The 23026-nt window shown below is 36.5% G+C and overlaps 1 protein-coding gene across 1 annotated transcript in view; it reads left to right on the forward strand.

Annotated features, from left to right (window-relative positions):
- Positions 1 to 8971: 8971 nt before the first annotated feature.
- The window catches only part of LOC128619515 (cadherin-like protein 26), a 28138-nt gene continuing 14083 nt past the window's right edge, over positions 8972 to 23026 (forward strand). Inside the window, exons 1-5 of the mRNA XM_053643732.1 lie at positions 8972 to 9084; positions 17847 to 17960; positions 19829 to 19978; positions 20694 to 20838; positions 21782 to 21954. Coding sequence (XP_053499707.1) covers positions 9016 to 9084; positions 17847 to 17960; positions 19829 to 19978; positions 20694 to 20838; positions 21782 to 21954 — 651 coding nt within the window. The 5' untranslated portion in view covers positions 8972 to 9015. The remainder of the gene's footprint in view (positions 9085 to 17846; positions 17961 to 19828; positions 19979 to 20693; positions 20839 to 21781; positions 21955 to 23026) is intronic.

The raw sequence follows: 23026 nt of genomic DNA on the forward strand, positions 1-23026 counted from the left end.
TCAAACATAGCCTGCTTGCATGTTAAGCCTGTAAGCCGTAGTTAATCTACTCAATTACTGTCTGAAAGGGAAGTGACAGGTAAATGGGTATTAGGGCGTGACTTAAATCATTGTGGACAGTTCTGAGTTATCAGCGTACTACCCTTAGCTCTTCTTTGGAATATCTCTAAACCCATTTTCTCAGCTGGACAAAACACCACAACATTAGCTTACTGCAAAAAAAACCAAACAAACAAAAAAAAAAAACTGCAACAAAGCTTATTTAACTTTAGGGAATATATATCCAGATATTTGTTACATTTACATGACATTTATTCATTTAACAGATGCTAAATTTTATCCAACATGACTTACACATGATGCAATACAAGCAAAATATAAGTGGACAAGTTCGGGGTTAGTTAAGTTCTGTTGTTAGCTAGCTTTTTGTTTAATTTAATTTAATTTAATTTAATTTAATTTTATATAACTCCACCTCCCCAGAGTGCAGCTGCTGCTTTAGATTTAGGCTTCACAAAAGGGAAGAAATATTAAGACTTTTAACATTCTGGAAAGCTTAGGGCTAGATTCTGTGTTTGGTTTTAAACCAAGCAATACCAAAACAAACCAGAGGACTTTGGAGACTGCTGTGTCTCTACTGCTGCTTTGATCAGCTTTTACTTTTACCAGATTACAAAATGAAAGTAAATGATTACTATCAATGATCGTAATTATTGCATAATTATAAAAATGACTGTAAAGATTGAACCGGGTCTAGAATTTTACTGCAGTGCGTTACACATTATTCACGCAAATCAAGACCATATCTTTTGGAAAATATGTTTTACCAAGAAAATGAATTCCAAAAACAAAGGGCGGTAACTTCTTCCCCGAGGTGTTGGGTGAAGGTCGTTGGACTAGTTTGTTACACTTCATAAAAGAGACGAATGTAGGCCTTGCATGTGTACTTTAAAAACAGACGCCTACATTTTGTGATATGGTACAGTAAAACTTGGCCTCGCACAAAAGAAAACTATGACACGGGGTGTGAAAAACAACAGTACGCACACTTTCAAAGGCACACACACATTTTAAACGGTCTCATTAACCTATTCACACACACACCAATGGTAACACAGCTGCCATGCAAGGAGCAACTTGGGGTTCAGCGTCTCGCCCAAGGACACTTTGCACGTGGAGTCACGTGGGCCGGGATTCGAACCACCAACCCTACGATTAGTGCACAACCCGCCCTACCACCTGATCCACAGCCACCCATTTTAAACTGTTAAACTCTTGGACAGTTTGGAGGTTTAACCTCTGTCTTCTTACACTCTGCTAAATCAGTAGCGTTACGTTGCCTCAGAGCATTTTCCTTTCAAGGGTTAAAAGCAGAAAGGCAGAGTCTCACGTGCACATCTGTCAAAGTTTAATAATACTGGTCTTAAAATGATCTTCATTGAAAGTGCTGAGGTGCCAGAGGCGGTTTAGCGTTTTGTTTTTTTTTGTTGTTGCTTTTTTAAGGTTGCAGATGTTTGTTCCCCAGTCTTTCTGTTAACCAGAGTTTCAGATTTCAGTTCCCATTCATCCTCACAGCAAAAAAAAAAAAATCCATTTATAGAGAACACCTGTGTAGTTACATGGTCTTTCAAGGATAGTATACGTTTTCAGACATTTTTATCTCATAAGTGAGGCACAAACATGGACAGCTATCCCCTTATGAAATGGGTTACCTTCTTTAACAACATACAAAAATTTTCATATTTGAATTATATTGCAAAAAAAAAAATCTAAAATCTGCTTGCTTTTTTTTTCCCACTGACACACTAAGATGTATAAATAAACATCCAAGACAAATGATATTTAAATATTATAGGGTGTGTTTTAAACCATAGTGACCCTGAATAATATAAAGCATTTATCGACAACGTGGGAGTCCCATGTCATCTTATGCTCCCTGACTCCTGCCCAAATGAGAGTAAAAACTGCCATGCAGCTTTTTTTGTTTGGTTCGGCAGGATCCCTGTACTGATACACACCTTTAGTTGAAACTATATGTTCATCATGTGTATCACTTGAGCGTTGTGGTTCAACTCTGCCTTGAACACAATTTGGAGGTAGGGCTTAGAGGGTGGAGTGATAACAAACCCCAAAGAAAAGTAATTCCAGTTGTTCAAAATGGCCACCCATATAATGTTCCAGGGTTCAGTTACATGTTTATAGATGTGTCCTAACCCACATTAGCGAGTCTGCGTAACATCTCTGAAGATCTAGATGTGATCAGAGATGTCTGAGCTAAATATTTACCAAAAAAAACAAAAAAAACAAATAATAAATCAAATTGTGTGTAAAAGACACAAACTTAAGACACTAAACTCGTCTTGGTAATGTATTTTGTGTGATGTTGAACAAAATGTTGAATTCTGATTGGATTCATTTTCTATAATAGCGGCTCTGACTATAAATCACAGGGTTATATTAACAAACTCGTTTCTATAGTAACATGTAACTCAAAAGAGCTTGTACACATAATTTAAGTCTAATTAATAAATAGATTTTTAACTTGTTATTTAACTAAAGAAAATGTAAATCATTTACTGCAAAAATGGCATCTTAGCAAGTGGTCCTGAATAAAGAAAAAGTTATCTATTTGTTTTTATGAAATTATTATTATTATTATTTTTTAATGTGACTGTTATAGCTTATGTCTATAGCTACACACATTTATTGATTTCAAGCTTAAAATTGTCCATCCATCCATCCATCTTCTATACCGCTTATCCTTTTCTTCAGGGTCATAGGGAACCTGGAGCCTATCCCAGGAAGCCTCGGGCACAAGGCGGGGTACACCCTGGACAGGGTGCCAATCCATCGCAGGGCACAATCACACACGCACTCACACACCCATTCATACACTACGGACACTTTAGACACGCCAATCAGCCTACCATGCATGTCTTTGGACTGGAGGAGGAAACCGGAGTACCCGGAGGAAACCCCCGCAGCACGGGGAGAACATGCAAACGCCGCATTTTTTTTGTCTTATTAACGTGAAGAGACATTAAAAAAAGAGAGGCTGGTGAGGAAACAACTGTTTCTAGCTGATGTAATGTAAGTGAGAACAGGGGCTACCTTGTTTCATGGATGTTTCACAACATTACTTGTAACTCTAAATGGATAAAAAGTATGACGCATCATTTTTAATTAACAGAACATATAATCATAGGTAAATTGTTGTTGTATAAGGGAACTTTACTATCAGTTATGATCTGTATTGTATTAATTAAAATTCCACATTAATAGTGCAGTGAGGAATAATTCAATTAATCAGGATTTCTCAGTTGCCTTCAGAGTTAATTGCTATTTGCTACATCTGAGACTCCAGCAGTGATTTAAGGTGTTTCATGAAGACAAAGAAATAAAAGTCGTTAAAGTTACCAGGCTTTAACTACTACACCCAACATGTACAGAGTAAACGACTCAGGCCTTAAAGGCATCATCTTTATAATGGCAGTAATTAATGAAGAATTCTTGCTTGTATGAGAAAACTCCAGCTGTGAAATAGCACCAGAAGAAACTGCAGCTGTAAAAGAATCATAAAGATCATAAAGTAAAGATTATATCATGAGCTTTCAGGCTGTGACATGTTTCATTCTCATGTATCTGTGAAATGTTTCTGAGCTCCTATATATATATATATATATATACTCTATATATCCTATATAGAGTGTTTGAAGCCCCCTAACCATAAGTGCAGCCAGCTTATCAGTCTTCAGCTTAACCCTTTATATATCAGCTGCTTTTATATTTAGAAAAGCAGTTCACACACTGTTTACATCTTAGACACTTTTATCCAAAGTGTGATGTCATTCATGTAATTCAGATGGTAACATAAGCAACTGTTAAACTTTGTCTCCTTGTGAGGAAAAGTGATTTTAAAAAACTCACAAAGAGAGAGAGAGAGAGAGAGAGAAAGAGAGGGAGTGAGAGAGAGAGAAAGAGAAAGAGAGGGAGTGAGAAAGAGAAAAAGAGAGAGTGAGTGAGAAAGAGTGAGGGAAAGAGAGAAAGAGAGAGAGTGAGCGAGAGAGAGAAAGAGTGAGTGAGAGAGATAGTGAGTGAGAGAGAGGGAGAGTGAGAGAGAGAGATAGTGAGTGAAAGAGAGAGAGAAAGAGTGAGTGAGAGAGATAGTGAGTGAGAGAGAGAGAGAGAGTGAGTGAGAGAGATAGTGAAGGAAAAAGAGAGAGAGAGAGAGAGTAAACTTTCACGCAGGCTTTGTACAGAAGCTTACCGGACACTGTTTCAATGTTCATGTCACCTCTGAACTCCAGGAGGGGGCCCCCACACCTGTCTAGGTCTGGAGCGATGCCCAGCTGGGGAAAAGGTTCTTCCTCTGTAGGCCCAGTCTCGCTTGTTTTGTTGTCCATCAGCTGAGCACGCTCCTCTGACGTTAAGGTGGACCTCCAGCGATGTAGGAGCTTATTCACATCACGTAGGGACCGTAGTCTCAGCCGCGCTGCTAAGTCCTCTGCCCGTGACAGGTCCAAAATGTCCTAGAGACGTCCAAAATGTCACGAATTAAGTATACATTATCAAATATAGACCTGGCAGGCACACAGTATGTCTGGTCATGGTGAGTGATTTGCTCCATTTCCTTAGTCAGTCTTGAAGCTAATGCTTTTGAGAGCAGCTTGTAGTCAGTGCACAACAGTGAGACCGGGCGGCAGTTCTTCAAATACGTCAGGTCTCCCTTTTTCGGCAGGAGGGTCATGACGGCTCTCCTGCAGCTCAATGGGAGCTCACCTCCCTTCACACTGTCTGGCAACACTTCTAGTACATTCTGCCCTACAACTGCCCAGAAGGCCCGTCCGTTCTCCATCCCTTTTGGGAGCCTCATAGAGCTCTGCTAGCATTAGCTCTACGTCCATGTCTCTGGCCACATGCTCTGAGAGTTTCGGCAGGTTCTTAAGGAAGCTCTCCTCCACTATCTGTGCTCCTGACCACTTGCTGATGTACAGCTTTGAGTAGAAGCTAACTGTAGGCTTGCGAATTTCAGTGGAATTTGACAGAAGATCCCCTGATTCTGTTCGCACAGCATGTATGAATCTTTTCTGTCCATTCTTCTGCTCTAGACCAAAAAAGAACTTAGAAGGACCATCTATCTCATTCATGCTTTTAAAGCATGAGTGGACCAGCGCCCCCTGTGCTGTAATGCCCAACAGGTCATTCGTTATGGCTCTTTTACTTTTGAGGGCTTCAATCTGCCCTCGATCTCCTGTGGTCTCCAAACATTGGAGTTCCACTATTCCAGTCTCCAGGGCTCTCAGATCTGACAATGTCTCTTGTGACATTAAGAGTGTACTGTTGACAAAATGCTTTAATTTGAGCTTTAGCCACATCCCACCACTGTTGTACAGAAGTAAAAGCCACCTTCTCCGATTTAAAAACATTCCAGAAATAAATAAAAGATTCTCTAAAATTAGTATCCTCTAAAAGTGCAGTGTTAAAATGCCAGTAAGCACTCTTTGGTTTTACATTTTTTTTTTTTTTTTTGCTGACGATACACTGCACCATGCTGTGATCAGAGAGGCCTACTGGCCTCAATAAAACAATAAAACATTTTGTAAAAAGTGTCAGCTGATGTTTAAAACCATAAAAGCGATCCAGTCTTGCCAGGGAGAGTGTGTTATCTATAGAGTGGGCCCATGTGTACTGTCTCTGTTTTTATTTAAAGTTCTCCATACGTTGTTTAGTTCTCCATATGTAGAAAGTTCTTCCACAGGCGCTTACTGGAGGCCACATGAGGTTATGTATGGTTCCTGTCCATGTTATCTGTTGTGCAGTTAAAATCCCCACCCAAAATTAAAATATCGGCAGTGTTGCAGTCAGCAATGACATTGTCTAGTTTATTTCAGAAACCCATTCTCTCCACTGCACTGCAGGGAGCATACACACAAATAAAAACAAAACTCTCATTCTCATAAAAAAGCTCTTACTTTTAAAAGCCTCCCATTTAAAACCTCATCTACTGTATAAGAACTGGGAATAAAATCTTGAGCAAACAGTAAGGCAACCCCACCACTAATCGATGTGTTAAGACTTAAAATTGCCAGCCCACCCCACACCTTCATCCGGTTAGTAGCATTGTCGACATTACTATGTGTTTCTTGCAACATCGCTACATCAATACGCTTCTGCTTTAATAACTCATACAACTTTACATGCTTTTCGTGTTCTCTTGCCCCGTTAACGTTTAAACTTGCAACATGAATGCCAGTCATTAGAACAAAGCGTAGATAAAACAAGCAGATGATAAAAGCCATTCTGATATAAAACACACCAAACACTCTACTGGTCATCATCAGAAGGTTCTTTGCTTATTCTAGTGATCAATTTCGTGAATAAACTGCTTCCGATCTGGGAAATGCTCTTCTACTACAATGTTCTTTTGGTGCTTCTTAAGTACTTTTTAATGTCCTCAACACAGTATACAACTTCTCGCCCGCATTACCTCATTCACCCATGTCAAAAACAAGTGATAGACAGATTGAGAAATTTGGCTGGATATCCCTGATATCCCTGCCATTATACAAACACTAGTTGTGTAACAAATGTCAGATCTTACACTTGTCTTTAGACCAGCTGTCGTAACTCTATTTTCAACACCATTCATGCAAATCAAGGTTTTGTGCTAACTTGCCCAGCCAGTTTTTGGCTCATGCATCAGTAGGTTGCTATAAATAGGACTGTTGATGGGCACCACTGGCACCACTACAACACAAACCACTATGACTTTGAATTGTCTTTGAAACCATGAGCTCATAATAATTAATGATTAAGCTTTAAATGGTAACTATTCACCATTCAGTGATGTTCTGTAGACCTTTTTAAGCAAGGAATTTTATGTGCCTGTCTATTGAAGATAGATGTGTGTTCAAATGCCTGCACAGAAGCTGGTCTATCTATCTATCTATCTATCTATCTATCTATCTATCTCTATCTATCTATCTATCCATCTATCTGTCTACCTATCACACTAGATCTCTCATATTGCTACAGGATGAACCATAGAACTCAATGAGAAAAGCTTGCCTGCTGACTGCTACATTCTGCTGACTTCATGAAAGGAGCTTTAAATGCACTACATGGCCAAAAGTTTGTGGACACCTGACCATCACACCCCAAACTGTCCTTCCAAAACAATGGGCATTAATATGGATTTGGTGCCCCATTTCTGTTATAATAATCTCCACTTTTCTGGGAAGGCTTTCCAAAAGATTTTGGAGTGTGGCTGTGGGGATTTGTGTTCATTCAGCCACAAGTACATTAGTGAGGTCAGGCAATGATGTCACTTGAGAAGTGATGATGGCATGTAGTCGGTGATCTACTTTATCCCAAAATTGTTCGGTACGGTTGAGTTCTGGGCTCTGTGCAGCCCATTTAAGTTCTTACACACCAACCTTGGCAAACCAGGTCCTTATGGAGCTCATTTTGTGCACAGGAGCATTGCCATGCTGGTGTTTGGGTCCCTTAATTCCAGTGAAAAGAAAACGTAATGTGACAGCATACAAAGACATTCTAGATAATTGTACGCTTCCAACTTTGTGGCAACAGTTTGGGGAAGAACCAGATATGGGTGTGATGGTCAGGTGTCACGTCTAAGCTCAAGTGCAAGTAATGTACACATTTTTGGAGGTGCGTTATTTAAAAATTGGCATTGAATGGGAAATATTGAATTTCAATATTTGTCAATGTATATTTTAATATAATAGATTTGCAACCACAACACAGCTTCATCAACAAAAATCTTTGTTAAATATAGGTGTGCAAGAGTTATTGGCACCCTTTTAGTCAATACTTTGTGCTAGCTCCCTTTGCCAAGATAACAGCTCTGAGTCTTCTCCTATAATACCTGATGAGGTTGGAGAATACATGGCAAGTGATCTGAGACCGTTCCTCCATTCAGTATCTCTCCAGATCCTTTAAACGCTGGTGGAGTCTCCTCTTCAGTTCACCCCACAGGTTTACTATGGGGTTCAGATCAGGGGACTGGGATGGTCATGGCAGGACCTTGATTTTGTGGTCAGTAAACCATTTTTGTGTTGATTTTGATGTATGTTTTGGATCATTGTCCTGCTGGAAGATCCAACCACGGCCCATTTGAAGCTTTCTGGCAGAGGCAGTCAGGTTTTCATTTAATATCTGTTGATATTTGATAGAGTCCATGATGTCATGTATCCTAACAAAATGTTCAGGTCCTCTGGCAGAAAAACAGCCCCAAAACATTAAAGATCCACCTCCATATTTAACCGTGGGCATGAGGTACTTTTCCATATGGCTACCTCTCTGTGTGCACCAAAACCACCTCTGGTGTTTATTGCCAAAAAGCTCCACTTTGGTTTCATCTGACCATAGAACCCGATCCCATTTGAAGTTCCAGTAGTGTCTGGCAAACTGAATACGCTCAAGTTTGTTTTTGGATGAGGGTAGAGGCTTTTTCCTTGAAACCCTTCCAAATAACCTGTGGTGATGTAGGTGACTTCGGATTGTAGTTTTGGAGACTTGATCACTTGGGTAGTTTTGACCCCAAGACGCAACTAACTTCTGCAATTCTCCAGCTGTGATCCTTGGAGATTTTTTTGTCCACTCGAACCGTCCTCTTCACAGTGTGTTGAGACGATATAGACACACGTCCAATTCCAGGTTGATTCATAACATTTACAGTTGACTGGAACTTCTTAATTATTGCCCTGATGGTGGAAATGGGCATTTTTTTCAAGGTTTAACTAAAGATTTTAGAATGTGTGCTAGGTGCAGAAAATGTTCCCACATTACCAAAACTTGTTCCCAGAAATGTTACAATCCAGAATGTCACAGGTTTTGATGAAAGCACATCACCTGAGCCTGATCAGCTTCGGCTTCTTTTAAACTCAAACACACATACACACCCAGAACACATATACTGTATATATACACACTCCTCCCCCTTGCTGTAACAGTAGACTGGTGTATGAGGAAGGTGAAGGTTTTTACAGTTCGATGGATCACAGCTGTTTATTCACTGCTACAAACATGAAGACTTGGACTTTCATGCTTATCCTCACACTGGTGAGTGTTCACATTGCATATCTTCTGTTTACTGCGTATAATCTCATCATATTTTAGACCAGATTCAGGTTGGATTTGATCACGACTGTACAGGGCAGCTTTTATTCATGAATCAGTATAAATGTACTTATAACTTTCTTTTTTAAACCATAACACTGTTTTCTATGCAGGTTTATAAATCCCATGCCTAATTATTATTAAGTATAATTCTCTGGTAATTTAAAAACATGCTGTAACATACATGGTTCATTATATTGCCTCGGGCAAACCGCACTGAAGTACTTTAAAGCACCTTTACTTAATAATAATAATAATAATCATAATAAAATATACTTTATAAATACTTAATAAACCTTAATAATAATCATCTTTAACACAGTTTCACACTAGGGTTAGGGGTGGGGTTGTTGTTTGTACCATTTCTTAGAGGTACATCAAAGGACCTCACCTTTGTTCATTCAAATTTGAACCGTTTTTTTTTTTTTTTTCATATGAAATCAGGCTAATTATTAGGTAATAAACTGAAATAATCACTGAGCACTTCATATAAAGTGGTATTGTGTCATTTTCATTATTTTCATGGTGGACAATTCAGTACTTTATAGCTTAATTCATTACATTGTAGCTTATATCAGTACATTGTAGCTTAATTTACTATATTTTAAGTTAATTCAGTGTACTGTAGCTTAATTCATTACATTGTAGCTTAATTCATTACATTGTAGCTTAATTTAGTATATTGTAGCTTAATTCAGTGTACTGTAGCTAATTCATTACATTGTAGTTAATACAGTGGTCTTTTCTTTTATTTCCATTTATTTTATTTTTCCTAATTTTCTGTGTTCCCCTAGTAAAACTAATAATGATATCAGACACTATGAATGGTAAATTACCATTAGTTAATTAAACTTTGTTAATTAATTGTTTTGCGCCATATGGTTAAATGTCACATCCATCAGAATAGCATTTCTTAGAAGAAGAAGGGACTAGACTTATTATATCCACCCATTCAGTATAAAACTTTTATGATAATAAAACATTACAGCCTTTAAAATAGAATAACTAAAAAAAAAAAAAAAAATACTATTTTCATGCTGTGGCATCTGTCGAAAAAGAATACACGAAATCTCACCCATTCATGTCATCAGGTGTTTGTCAGGAGTGAAAACGTAAACTATCATACAAAAGTTTTTCAACCAAAAGTCTTTGGTTAAACTTCAAGAAATTAAACACTCTTTGTGGTAGAATTAGAAAAGGTATATATACATATGTATGAAATCTGTATCAGTGAACTGAGAAATGTTTTTATTTTATTGGGCAATTTGGATCACTCTAATCAGGCATTTGTAGCATAAATATACAGTATTTATCTTATAGTCGATACTAACACTGTCTAAAATCAACTAAAGCGAATCTATAGTAGATTATAGTTAGCAACTAGCATCGTTCTTAAATAAAACGAGGGATTAGGGATTTGGTGGAACACTAGTTTAACTTCTTTCCTTATTTAATTGACAGTATTGGGGGGAAATAAACACTCAACATGTTCAAAAACTCTGACTGGCTGTATAAAAGCACCACCACTCCCTTCGACAAAATATTGACCTTTAAAAATTATTTCCTCTGGGTCTCCCGTAACAAACTACACATCTGCTTCTTCTGAAAACTGAATGGTTTTGACTGAATACATGGAAACGTTGCCAAGAAGCAGACCTAAAATCCCCAATAATACATTAGTCTAATGTATTATAGTGAGTAAATGTGCATAAATAATCATTTTACTATCGCCCAACACCGGGACCTTTTTCATACAGCACGCTAAAGCTAGTCAGGTTATGACTGGCTAGTATATTTTCTTACAAAAAAAAGAAAAGCGGGAATGAATATGAACGATTATGTATTCAGTCATGATGGATGTGTGTTTATACTGCATCTAGTGAGAAATGTAAAAGTCAGTTCAGGAAAGGGCCTTATGCAATAATGTCTCTTATAAAAACATTAAAATGGTAAATGGTCTGCACTTATATAGCGCTTTTTTAACCTTAGCGGTTCTACAAAGCGCTTTACACTGTTTCTTATTCACACACTCACACACCAACGGTAGCAGAGCTGCAATGCAAGGCGCTAGCTTGCCATCGGGAGCAACTTGGGGTTCGGTGTCTTACCCAAGGACACTTCGCCATGAGGAGTCACGTGGGCCGGGAATCGAATACGATTAGTGGACAGCCCGCGCTACCACCTGAGCCACAGCCGCTCAGTGGTAATTAAATTAGATCACTTCACTAAATTAACTCATTCACTTGATTTGAGTAACGTTTATTTTATCTATGTCAAAACCAACACTTTATTGTTATTGTCTATGGCTGAAGACGCATGAACAACATTCAATACTGTGCTAGACAGCACTGTTTAATACATTAATCTGATTGGTCAGAACTTATTATAGACTGATTATTTTTCTATAACAGCAGCTCTGTTCACAGGTTTGTATTAATATGCTCATTCTAATACATTATTGTTTCCATAGTAAAAGTCCACACAAAGATTCTACACACGAATAGATTTCAGATAAGCACGTGTAATCGTTCTGTAATTGTAAATTTTCTGTGAGGAGAGGTTTATTTAATATTCATGGAATGAGTCTCCAGTTTTAGCACTTTGCTACAATTTATTCTTCTTGTTATAATGGACTGACACGGAAGTCTCTCCTTATGGAAAACTTCATCATATCACCATAGATTTATTTTTCATTTTATTTTTGGCATGCACAATGTGCACGGTATTTTATACACTGTATTTAGCATTATGCACTTTATATTTCGTGTTTGTTCATGCTTTTTCAGGCATGGACAAAAAACAAACAAAACTAAACAATTATCTTTTTCTGTATGACAGAAAAGAAAACAAGATGATATAAGCGTGAGATAATGTGATCTCATTTAATCTTACTGCAAAACACGAAACTATTTTTGTATGAATCAATCTAAACATTTCGCAAGTGAATGGAAATGAGCACATCCATCACCTAACATTCTTTGCTGTCAGCAGAGATCACCCATAAAAACCTGGCCAAATTGAACGTGGAATATAATACAGGAGTCTATATAATAAATCTAAAAACGTGTAATTGAAATAAAACTGTTAAATATATATATATATATATATCTGTTATATAAAACTGTTATATATATATCACCTCTTCACTCGACTGAACTCGTTCATGCTAACGTTTCGGCTGGAGAAATAAAAGCAGATTCATTCTGTATAGAGGATGTACTTTTCTCTGTTTTGATGATATAATGGCACTGAAGCGTTGTGGACATTTTGACAGCCAATATCTGATTACAGACTGAATTGATTAGGTGTATGTCTGTTTCACTATGGCACATAACTGTCCAAAGCATGATGTTTGCTGTCTGAGGAAATCCCACGTATCCTGTGAAGTTTTAAACATCTTTAGGCAGACTGAACGCTGTGTTTGTTAAACTGGGTCCTTGCAGAACATGATTATTTTATTTTGTAGAAAGAACCTAAGCTTCATTAAAAAGTAATTAAAAATATTTCCATGTCATTTAATAACACATATGTATGGCTTTTTAAAGTATGTTATAAAGTTTATTATTGACAAACACAATTTTGGCTAAGCACAATTTTCCATTTATTAATGATTAATCATGATTTATAAACACACACATTGGGCCTCATTGATCAATATTTGCGTAAAATTTTGGGTAAACTAAACAAACTAAAATTCCTGCCAGATTTAAAAAGGTTTTGGAAACATAGCATGCACGGCACCGCTAGTTTGCATTCGGTAATAGCGACAAAACTTCATTAACAGCATATTATTTTACCATGTAACAGCATATGAAAACGTTCAAATCTATAGACAAATGACAGAAAAGGTGAATTAGACGTGAGGTAAGCGATATGACAAGAAAATGGTCTGAAAATTGAGGGGTAAAGAAGATCTACACTGTACCCAAGTGATCATGCACACCAAACATAACACAGCGATACTGCTATGATTAACTTGTATTGCGTCTCGGCCGATGTTCTGGAAGTGTTGCACAGCTTAAAAAGAAGATGCAGGGCCAAACGGATATCATTTATAAGCCAGCTTTCATCCTCCAAAGAAAAAAAAAAAATCATGGTCTTTAAACATCAAACAAGAGGAATTCACAAAATGTTCTCATTGGTATTTTTAGTCTCTGAGCTAGTGAACTAGCGTGAGGACGTTTCTGATCGAGACTCCAAAGCGTTTCTATACGTCTCTCCGGATAAGGCCGTCTAATAACTGATGTAAACATCATTAAAAATAAGCAACAGTATATTCCAGATATAAAAGTGCAACGATCCATACTAATTATATAATTTAAAGTTAATCAACTGGCGTGTACCTTACCTTACTCATCTTTTGCATGAAATTTACACACACTCTGGAGAATGAGTAGGATATGAACGTTTTTTGTCCAAAATGATAAGCTTTTCATGAACACCGACTTTCTCGTCTAAACGCTTCTTCAAACAATTTACATATAATGAATATAACCGAGGCCGATCGGAACATGAAGTGCCATCGTAATTCATAATAGGTACTAAACTAAATTACAAAGTGAAAACCCATAGATCACGTTTATGTTTCAACTTGTGCGAGGCTTTGAAGGACTCATTAGAGCTCATAAAATGTTCCATGAAGAACTGCGGTGTAAAACTGGTACTGTGTTCAGTAATACAGCGACGGTTTATTAATTAAATGAAGACGGTACATGAAATCTTGTTTGAGAAATTTAAACAGTTGCTCAGCAGCAAGCTCAGACCTGACAGTATTTTTGTTTGCAATATTTGCTTTATGACATGTACTGTATTATTCATTGGCTTTACAGCTTAGAACAACAACATAGTGAAAATTGTCTTCATTATGATTATATAGAGATGTCAGGCTAAATGTGTTCTAACAACAAAAGAAAAATCCCATAACATTTGATATCTAGCTAGAATTTTAGATCGCAACTAGAATTACATGGCAGCATATGGAAAAATGACTGAGACCCCTAGTGGATAAATGCAAGTAAATATAAACAAACTTTCATCCTTGGGGCATTTTTTTCCCCCAGTTGTTATTGTCTCCGGGGTTAATATGGATGAATAATTTAACAAATATTAAATGTAACACTACTATAGAAACATGCTTACATCTCCATATACAGTATCTCACAAAAGTGAGTACACCCCTCACATTTTGGTAAATATTTGATTATATCTTTTCATGTGACAACACTGAAGAAATGACACTTTGCTACAATGTAAAGTAGTGAGTGTACAGCTTGTGTAACAGTGTAAATTTGCCGTCCCCTCAAAATAACTCGACACACAGCCATTAATGTCTAAACCGCTGGCAACAAAAGTGAGTACACTCCTAAGTGAAAATATCCAAATTGGGCCCAAAGTGTGGCCACCATTATTTTCCAGCACTGCCTTAACCCTCTTGGGCATGGCGTTCACCAGAGCTTCATAGGTTGCCACTGGAGTCCTCTTCCACTCCTCCATGACCACATCACAGAGCTGGTGGATGTTACTGACCTTGTGCTCCTCCACCTTCCGTTTGAGGATGCCCCACAGATGCTCAATAGGGTTTAGGTCTGGAGACATGCTTGGCCAGTCCATCACCTTCACCCTCATGTGATGACACCAAATTTAGCACACCTGCTCCCCATTCATACCTGAGACCTTGTAACACTAACAAGTCACGTGACACCGGGGAGGGAAAATGGCTAATTTCGCCCAATTTGGACATTTTCACTTAGGGGTGTACTCACTTTTGTTGCCAGCGGTTTAGACATTAATGGCTGTGTGTTGAGTTATTTTGAGGGGACGGCAAATTTACACTGTTACACAAGCTGTACACTCACTACTTTACATTGTAGCAAAGTGTCATTTCTTCAGTGTTGTCACATGAAAAGATATAATCAAATATTTACAACAATGTGAGGGGTGTACTCACTTTTGTGAGATACTGTATTAAACATAAAATATCAAGGAGAATTCAAGTAAACATATACAGCATCATACATATTAATCATCTTATAAATCACATGAATAATAAAACCACTTGCCCTACATGTGAAAAATGTATGTTAAATGTGAAAGTGAAAGTAAAAAAATAAAAAACGTGAAGTGTAAATTCATGCGTGTAATTTTCACATGGGTTGTGATTATTTACATGCAAATTTTTTTTAATTACATTAATATTTATGAAGTAGGACGCTGAAGCATTTTCATGTTTTTTTTTCAGCCATGAATAATATGTGTAAAATAATATATATATTACACATATTATTTTATGTGCAATATATAGGAACATACGAATGTTTCTATACAAGATACTGATAATTCATAAGTACAGCTATGATTTATGTATAAACGCTTCATATAAAGTGTCACGCAGGTTTTTATACAACACCTCGTATTGAGAGAAAAAAAAAAAAGTTGGATTGGGATCAACATATCATTGGCAGTCATGGATATGTGCTGATGTAGCTGGTGAGAATGTAAACAGCCAGAGGTAAGAAACATGCTCCTGTCAGAACAGACAAAGGAGGGTTTACGCAAGATAAACTCTAAAGCATTGAGTCCATGCTACCTGATGCAACAGGAATTTCTGTCCAATGACTCTTTTATTTTATATATTTATTTATTTTGAATGACTCAATTGTCTTTGTCACATTTCTCCCTTGTTAACCATTTCAGAATAACAATGACATTATAGACAGTGAGAACTGTAAATAATAGTGAAAAACAAGTTTGTCTACAGTGGTGCTTGAAAATTTGTGAAGCCTTGAGAATTACAGTATGTATAGCATCTGAAAAAGCATGGAAGGAGAGCCTTCTGAGCTATATACATATGTGTTCATACACAACTGCAATAAAAATTATTCAATCCAAATTTCAAATCAGGTTTATGTCAGCTGTTTGCAATGAACAAATCAAACAAAAGCAATTGAAATAGTTCGGATTCTTCAAGTGGTTTCCCCAAATTCAACTGAAAATGCAACTTATAATGACTTCTCCAGTCTCCAAATTATTCAACCCCCTGAATAGAATCCCTCACAACAGCACATTAGTTGCACGGCTTCATTAGTTGCACCACATGTGCTTGAGGTGGAACACATGAAATACCTGAACTAGCTAGGGGCAGAAAATTCATGAAATACCTGAACTGGCTAGGATTTTTATTTAGTGTCATGTATGAATGCATGTTAGAAATATGGCTAAGTCAAAAGAATGGTCCAAAAGATTAAGGGAAGAGATCATTGCCCTTCACAAACAAGGAACAGGATACAAAAAGATAGCAAAGGACCTGAATGTTCCTAGAGACACCACTGGAAGCATAATTCGCAAGTTCAAAGTTAAGGGAACAATGGTTAGACTACCTGGACGGGGCAGAAAAAGGAAGCTATCGACGGCTGCAAGCAGATTTCTGAGAAGGCAGGTTGTGAAAAACCCTTGAGTGACTGTAAAAGACCTGCAGCAAGACTTGGTGTAACAGGCACTGAGGTTTCAGTGAGCACAGTAAGGCGCATACTAAACGCAGAAGGTTTCCATGCCAGAACTCCAAGATGTTCACCACTACTGACCCAAAAGCGCAAGAAAAGTCGCTCAAAATCATATAAATAAACCACAGAAGTTTTGGGATTCTGTTCTGTGGAGCAATGGAACAAAACTGGAACTTTTCAGCACGATGGATCAAGATGAAGAAAGAACACTCTGTCCACAGTCGAGCATGGTGGTGGCTCGGTGATGCTCTGGGGCTGCTTTGCATCCTCTGGCACTGGAAACCTGCAGCGTGTGGAAGGCGAGATGGATTCATTGAAGTGTCGGGAAATCCTAGGAGAAAACGTCATGCCGTCTGTGAGGAAGCTGAAGCTTGGGCGTCATCGGACCTTCCAACAGGACAATGAATAAATATCTGCATTTATATGACCTATAATCTGCATAAATATGACCTATAAAATCATTAGATCTTTACACAAGTGCTAAAAGTAGATAAACAGAACCCAATTAAACAAATGAGACAAAAATTAAGGAAAATGATCCAATATTACACACACAAACACCTGCACTTTGTTAATCTAATCTAATTAGATTACTGTAATATGTTAATTTGAGGGATTCAAATCTCTGCCTTTTATAAGAGATATATATATATAAAAAAAACACTCCTCATATCACTCATATATTGCTTACTTACATTTTTTTAAAAATCTTACATTATTTAAAAGCTTACTGCATGAAGTTTAATCAAAATATTTTAAATCAGAGTGTTTTACTGGCAGTGTAGTGCAGCTGACACTGATATTAAACCATAACCAGTTTTAATAGCCTACTGAACTTCAAAAGTGTAATTTCAGTTGTCCTCACCTTGGCCATTTTTTAAACTTTGGAGGCCTTAAATTTATTCAGTAAATCACAGTTTCATTACCGATAGATATTTAAGTTGGTGAATTGATTATGAGAAAGTATACCAAAAAAAGCAGTTACAATTAAATTATGAATGATCTGATTTTAAAAATGTATACAGTAGTATTTCATATATTGTTATGCGAGTTGAATTAATTTATTTAAACACTATTTTTTATTTAGTCCCATTTGTTTTTAAAATTTCTCATAAATATATGTCATGTTGGTATATTACATATATATAAAATACACTGAAAATCGTGAAATTACAACAACTCAGAGGTTTTCTTTATTTCTCTTAGTGTGTAGTTGCAGTGTCAGCGCACAGCAAAATCAGGCAGAAGAGAACATGGATTATCGACTCCTTCACTCTAGAGGAAGAAAGTCCTGGCCCGTTTCCATATGCACTCGGCACCGTGAGTATCGGAGTATCGTCTTTCTTTAGATGAACCTGTACATGTGGAAACTCTGTGAACAGACAAACTGGAATTTCATACAGTTACACAACTGAGGTTATTCGCTGTTCATTACATTCAATGCACGCTGAAAACACACAGTGTGGAATGAGCGTACACTCCTGGGCAAAAATGTAAAATAAAAAAAAAATGGGCCAAGCCCAAAATGGCAAAATATTAAGCTTTAAATGGTCTTAACAACAAATCAGTGATCAGAAAATGAGCAAGAATTAAACAAATAGATAAAGTAAATTAGTGTGGGATAGCTTTTCACTTTGATTTCTTTAAATGTTTAAGCCTTATGGGAAAAGCCTTGAGGACAGTATACAGCGGGGGAAATACATATTGAGCGCGTCATCATTTTTTTCATTAAATATATTTCCAGTGAGGTTATGCACATGAATTTTTCACCAGACATCAGTATTAACTCAAGAAATCTGGAAATATAAAGAATTCACAACATTAAATCCCATAAATGAAGTTATGTGTAATAAAGTGGAATGACACGGGGAAAAAGTACTGAACACGCTAAGAAAAAGCAGTTCTCCAAGGCAAGGTAAGGCAAGAAACCAGCTGAAATCTGTAATAATTATACCCCCTATCTGTGCAAATTAATATTGGCTTGGCCTTTTTTTGCCCAAGAATGTATACTGTAACTCAACGTGTGTCTTGTTTGCAGCGCTCTTCTTGCTAAACACAGCATGATACATATTGTTAAAGCGGTAAATGTTAGGTACATGAACAGAAACATTTCTGATCCTTACATATAAACCTCACACTGCTGTGCTGACGCTATCGTGGTGTGATGTAAAAAGTGTTTAATGATTGATGACACATGTCCCTCCTAAAATCAAGCAAGGTATTGTGAGATTTGAAACTAGAAACCCAGTTAAGATTTATTGTTTTTAAGTATCAAGATTAGGTTGTTACGTTATAGCAAGGTTTGAGTCTTGAAGCTCAGTTATTCTCTCATTATTTGAATTTCAATATTCCTCCTGTTAAATATCAGAAACTATATGCACTGCATGCACCAAAATGACACTTATTTATTAAAAACATTTATTTGTATGACCGTGTGATATGATGATAGAACGGCAATATTGAGATATGTCATGTCAGAATCATGACCTTGTATTTTTATTATTATTATTATTATTATTATTATTATTATTATTATTATTATTATTATAAACTGACTAGAAGCATTTGACCTGATGTGAACATTTTGTAATCTTTAAAATGAAAAAAAAAAAAAAGATATTTAGGTATTTAACCTTTTCCCCCACTGTTTCAGTGTTTTTCAAACAGAACAATACAATTATTTGTGTAGATATTAAAGTATCATCAGTTTTAGTTTTTAAATGCAGCACTACTACAGTGTTGGCAGCTTGGGAGAAAACCTAAATACCATTATATATTTATATATATATATATATATATATATATATATATATATATATATATATATATATATATATATATATATATAGTGTATCAGAAATATACAGTAGCTCTGACAGCAGTGCAGCTCCACATAATCTAAGCCCAATAATAGACAGATTTGATCATTTTTCCAATTCCGACCCACAAGCCAGCTCTCCCCTACCATACATCAGCTTCCAACTAGGAAGGGTGAAGGTTAACGTGTTTCCTCCAAGGCAGGTGAAGCCAGTTGTGGCATTCAAAATTGTGATCTCCCGATGATCGGACAGAAGCTTTGTTGTGCCACTCGGGAGCTTGTGCACTCATTAAAGCATTGCATAAATTTCTTTTTTTCTTTTTCTTACTATTGTATGTAAGCCCATTTTTTTAATGTGTTTTTGTTTCAGATTCATGTGGACAAGAAATATTTAGTAAATTTCGAACTCAGTGGCAGTGGTGTTGATTTGCAACCCACAGGTGTGCTGAGTATCAACAAAAAAACTGGTGAGATTCTTGTGCATAAAAAAGTCGACCATGAGACCTTTCCAGTTCTCAGGGTATGTATGACCTTATGACCTTTAAAGATGACAGTTATACTCAAAATAATTACAGTTATACACAAATCAGCTGTGTAACTGATAACCATATACATAATAAACGCTGCATTATATTCATGAAGTATCTTACATGATTTATAATTTATCTTCATTGAATTAATTAATTCATTTGAACAGTATGTTTAACGCAGAAGTAATTTATCGGCAATGCTTAAGGTCAGTAATTTGTTAGTTGCTAATCAGTCCGTCCAGGAATTTTGCGATTTTGCGACCGCAGGAATGAATGGAATATCAAGCAAACTCTGCAATATTCGGAGGAGCTTGCAACATTTCTAAATTACCACAGATTTGGACCGTCATGTGACGTCATCACAACTTCACACTTCTTTGATTCACTTGTGTCAAACATGAGTACAAATAAAAGGTCTCATTTACCAGCAAACTTCACCGTGATAGAACAATTTATAGATAGAACCGTGCAAAACAATCTTGCGCAATTGCAATTTCACCAGTTCCAGTAGTTTTCCGCCAAAAAAAAAAAAAAAAAACGCAAATTAAATCACATCAAAATCAAGCGTTTTTGTCCACGAAAATTACAAATAAAATAATGCTCTGTGTGAAATCCTGTACGGACTGGTTAATTTGTTCTTTATTCATTCATCCAACAGTGTAAATGTTAATGCAACATAAAATATTTGTGTTGATCCTATTGCAGCTCAAGTTTGAAGCAAAGAATGCCTCTAATGACAAAGTGGACACGAGGCTAGGTGTTGAGGTCAAGGTCCAGGACATTAATGATCATGCCCCTGTTTTTAAACCCCTTAACTATGAAACAACACTCAACGAATCTGTGCCTCAAGGTGGTGTATCACTATACACACTACGATAATGTACTGCATATCATTTTAGCTACTAATTTACAAATACAATGAACTGGGCCTCTTTTTTTTTTTTTTTGCCAAATCTTCTTTTAATTTTTTTTTTTTTTTTTTTTTTTTTTTTTAAAGAGTCACTCATTTTTTTTCACAGCTCCTTAATAAACCTTCTATTATCATGACGCTGGTGATTTTAAATCATTGTTCTCAGTGATATAGTGGTATAGTGTTTTTGAATGTCCTCTCCAGAGTAAAGATAGAGAAAATTGTTTTGGATATTTAGAAGTAAGAAGCTCATATGTATCAAATGTCTGATCTCAGACAAAGTTTACAACGATTTTTATATATATATATATATATATATATATATATATATATATATAATATAAGAAAATGTCCATTGCAGATAGGCTGGGTCTGTCAGTATGGCTGAGGTTGCAGCTGTTTTCTGAATTTGTTATATGACTTTATAAAATATTTCTAAAAGGTTTCTCACTATCCTCCATGTGGCTGTCGTCAGAGAAACAAGGATAGAATGATTTTGATGAATTCACAAAATGGGAAATATAACACAATATAATACAACTGTAACCAATGTAACATGCATATGCATGCCTAGTGCATAAAGCATTTATTAGTTATTTATAAATGATTATTATTACTCACCATTCAGAAATAGTCATACGGTTAATCAGATTATAGTTTACTGAAAGTGTTACCTAAGTTTCAAATAGGATTTCAAACCTATGAAGACATAAGAAAATGTTCAAAAGCTAACCCTGCCTCTATGCCTAGTTTCAACCACTATATATATATATATATATATATATATATATATATATATATATATATATATTCTGTAAGAACTGTTACTAATTTTCAATGCTGAGACCATACAATATTGTATTAAAACAAAATATCTCAACAGGTAAATTGGTTATGACCGTCTTTGCATCAGATGATGACGATGTACTCACCCCCAATGGCACCTTCAAATTCAGACTTGTCTCATCCACCCCAAAAACAGACAATCTTGAATTTTATATGACTCAGAACGAAAACACAGGAAATATTTATTTCAAAGGCTGCTTGGACTATGAGGTAAATACAACTCCGTGCTCTACTGTATATAATGTTTTCTTCCTCTATGCTAACATCTTTTTCCCACCAACATGGTTTTGTTAACGGTTCTCCAGATAACCTATTTGAGAACCTTTAAGAACTGGACAACACAAGTTTGAAAAATGAACACTTCATCAGGGGTATATAATCAGGATCAGGCAAAAAAGGAACAGTATATATCAGGAGAAAAAAAAAAAAAAGGAATAGTCATCAACAAAACTTCACAAATTTACAATCAGCTGAAGCCTCACAGAGAGCACAGGTACACTGAAACATGTACGGTGGCTTGCATAAGTATTCACCCCCCCCCCCCCCCCCCCACCCCCTGAACATTTCCACATTTTGTAGTGTTACAAGTTGGAAGTGAATTCGACTTAAATGGGACTCTCCTGAATCTACACAAAGTAGCCTATAATACTGAAGCATTCACACACACACACACACACACACACACACACACACACAAACACACACACACACACACACACACACACACATGCATACGCACATTCTCTTGCTATAATTGTAGTTAATGGATAGCCAGGGCAAGGGGGCCTTGGATGACCACCCCTTACATCCACATTTAAAGATGGCCCTTTAGTCTAGTCCAGTTTAGTTAGAACAGGCTCTATGCACTCTAGTAAGAATATCAACTAGAGATTAATTCCAGCATTATGAAAAGTGCTTGATTTTGCCAGCTGAGAACAGATTGTGTTGCAGTGGAATGCTAACAGTGGAAAATATGCCATAATTTCCTTTCGGCATAATTTCCTCAGTTTCCTTTATTGAAATGAATGCATGTTGCTTAATAAACTATACACGCTTGTTTTAATGCTCTAGATTAGGGGGTTCAAACTCATTTTAGATAATGGGCCACATTACACTTACACCAATAACATTAAGACCAATAATAATAAATAAACCAACATAGTTCATAGACTATATGTAAAAGTTGTGATTGCATACGTATTCAATCCGCATTTTTTAAAATGTCTAAATTAGTTATTTTGGAAAAGACAACTATACAATATATTTTTTTAGGTTGCCAGTG

Source organism: Ictalurus furcatus, chromosome 15 (genome assembly GCF_023375685.1).
Source record: "Ictalurus furcatus strain D&B chromosome 15, Billie_1.0, whole genome shotgun sequence".
In the NCBI taxonomy this organism is placed as follows: Eukaryota; Metazoa; Chordata; class Actinopteri; order Siluriformes; family Ictaluridae; genus Ictalurus; species Ictalurus furcatus.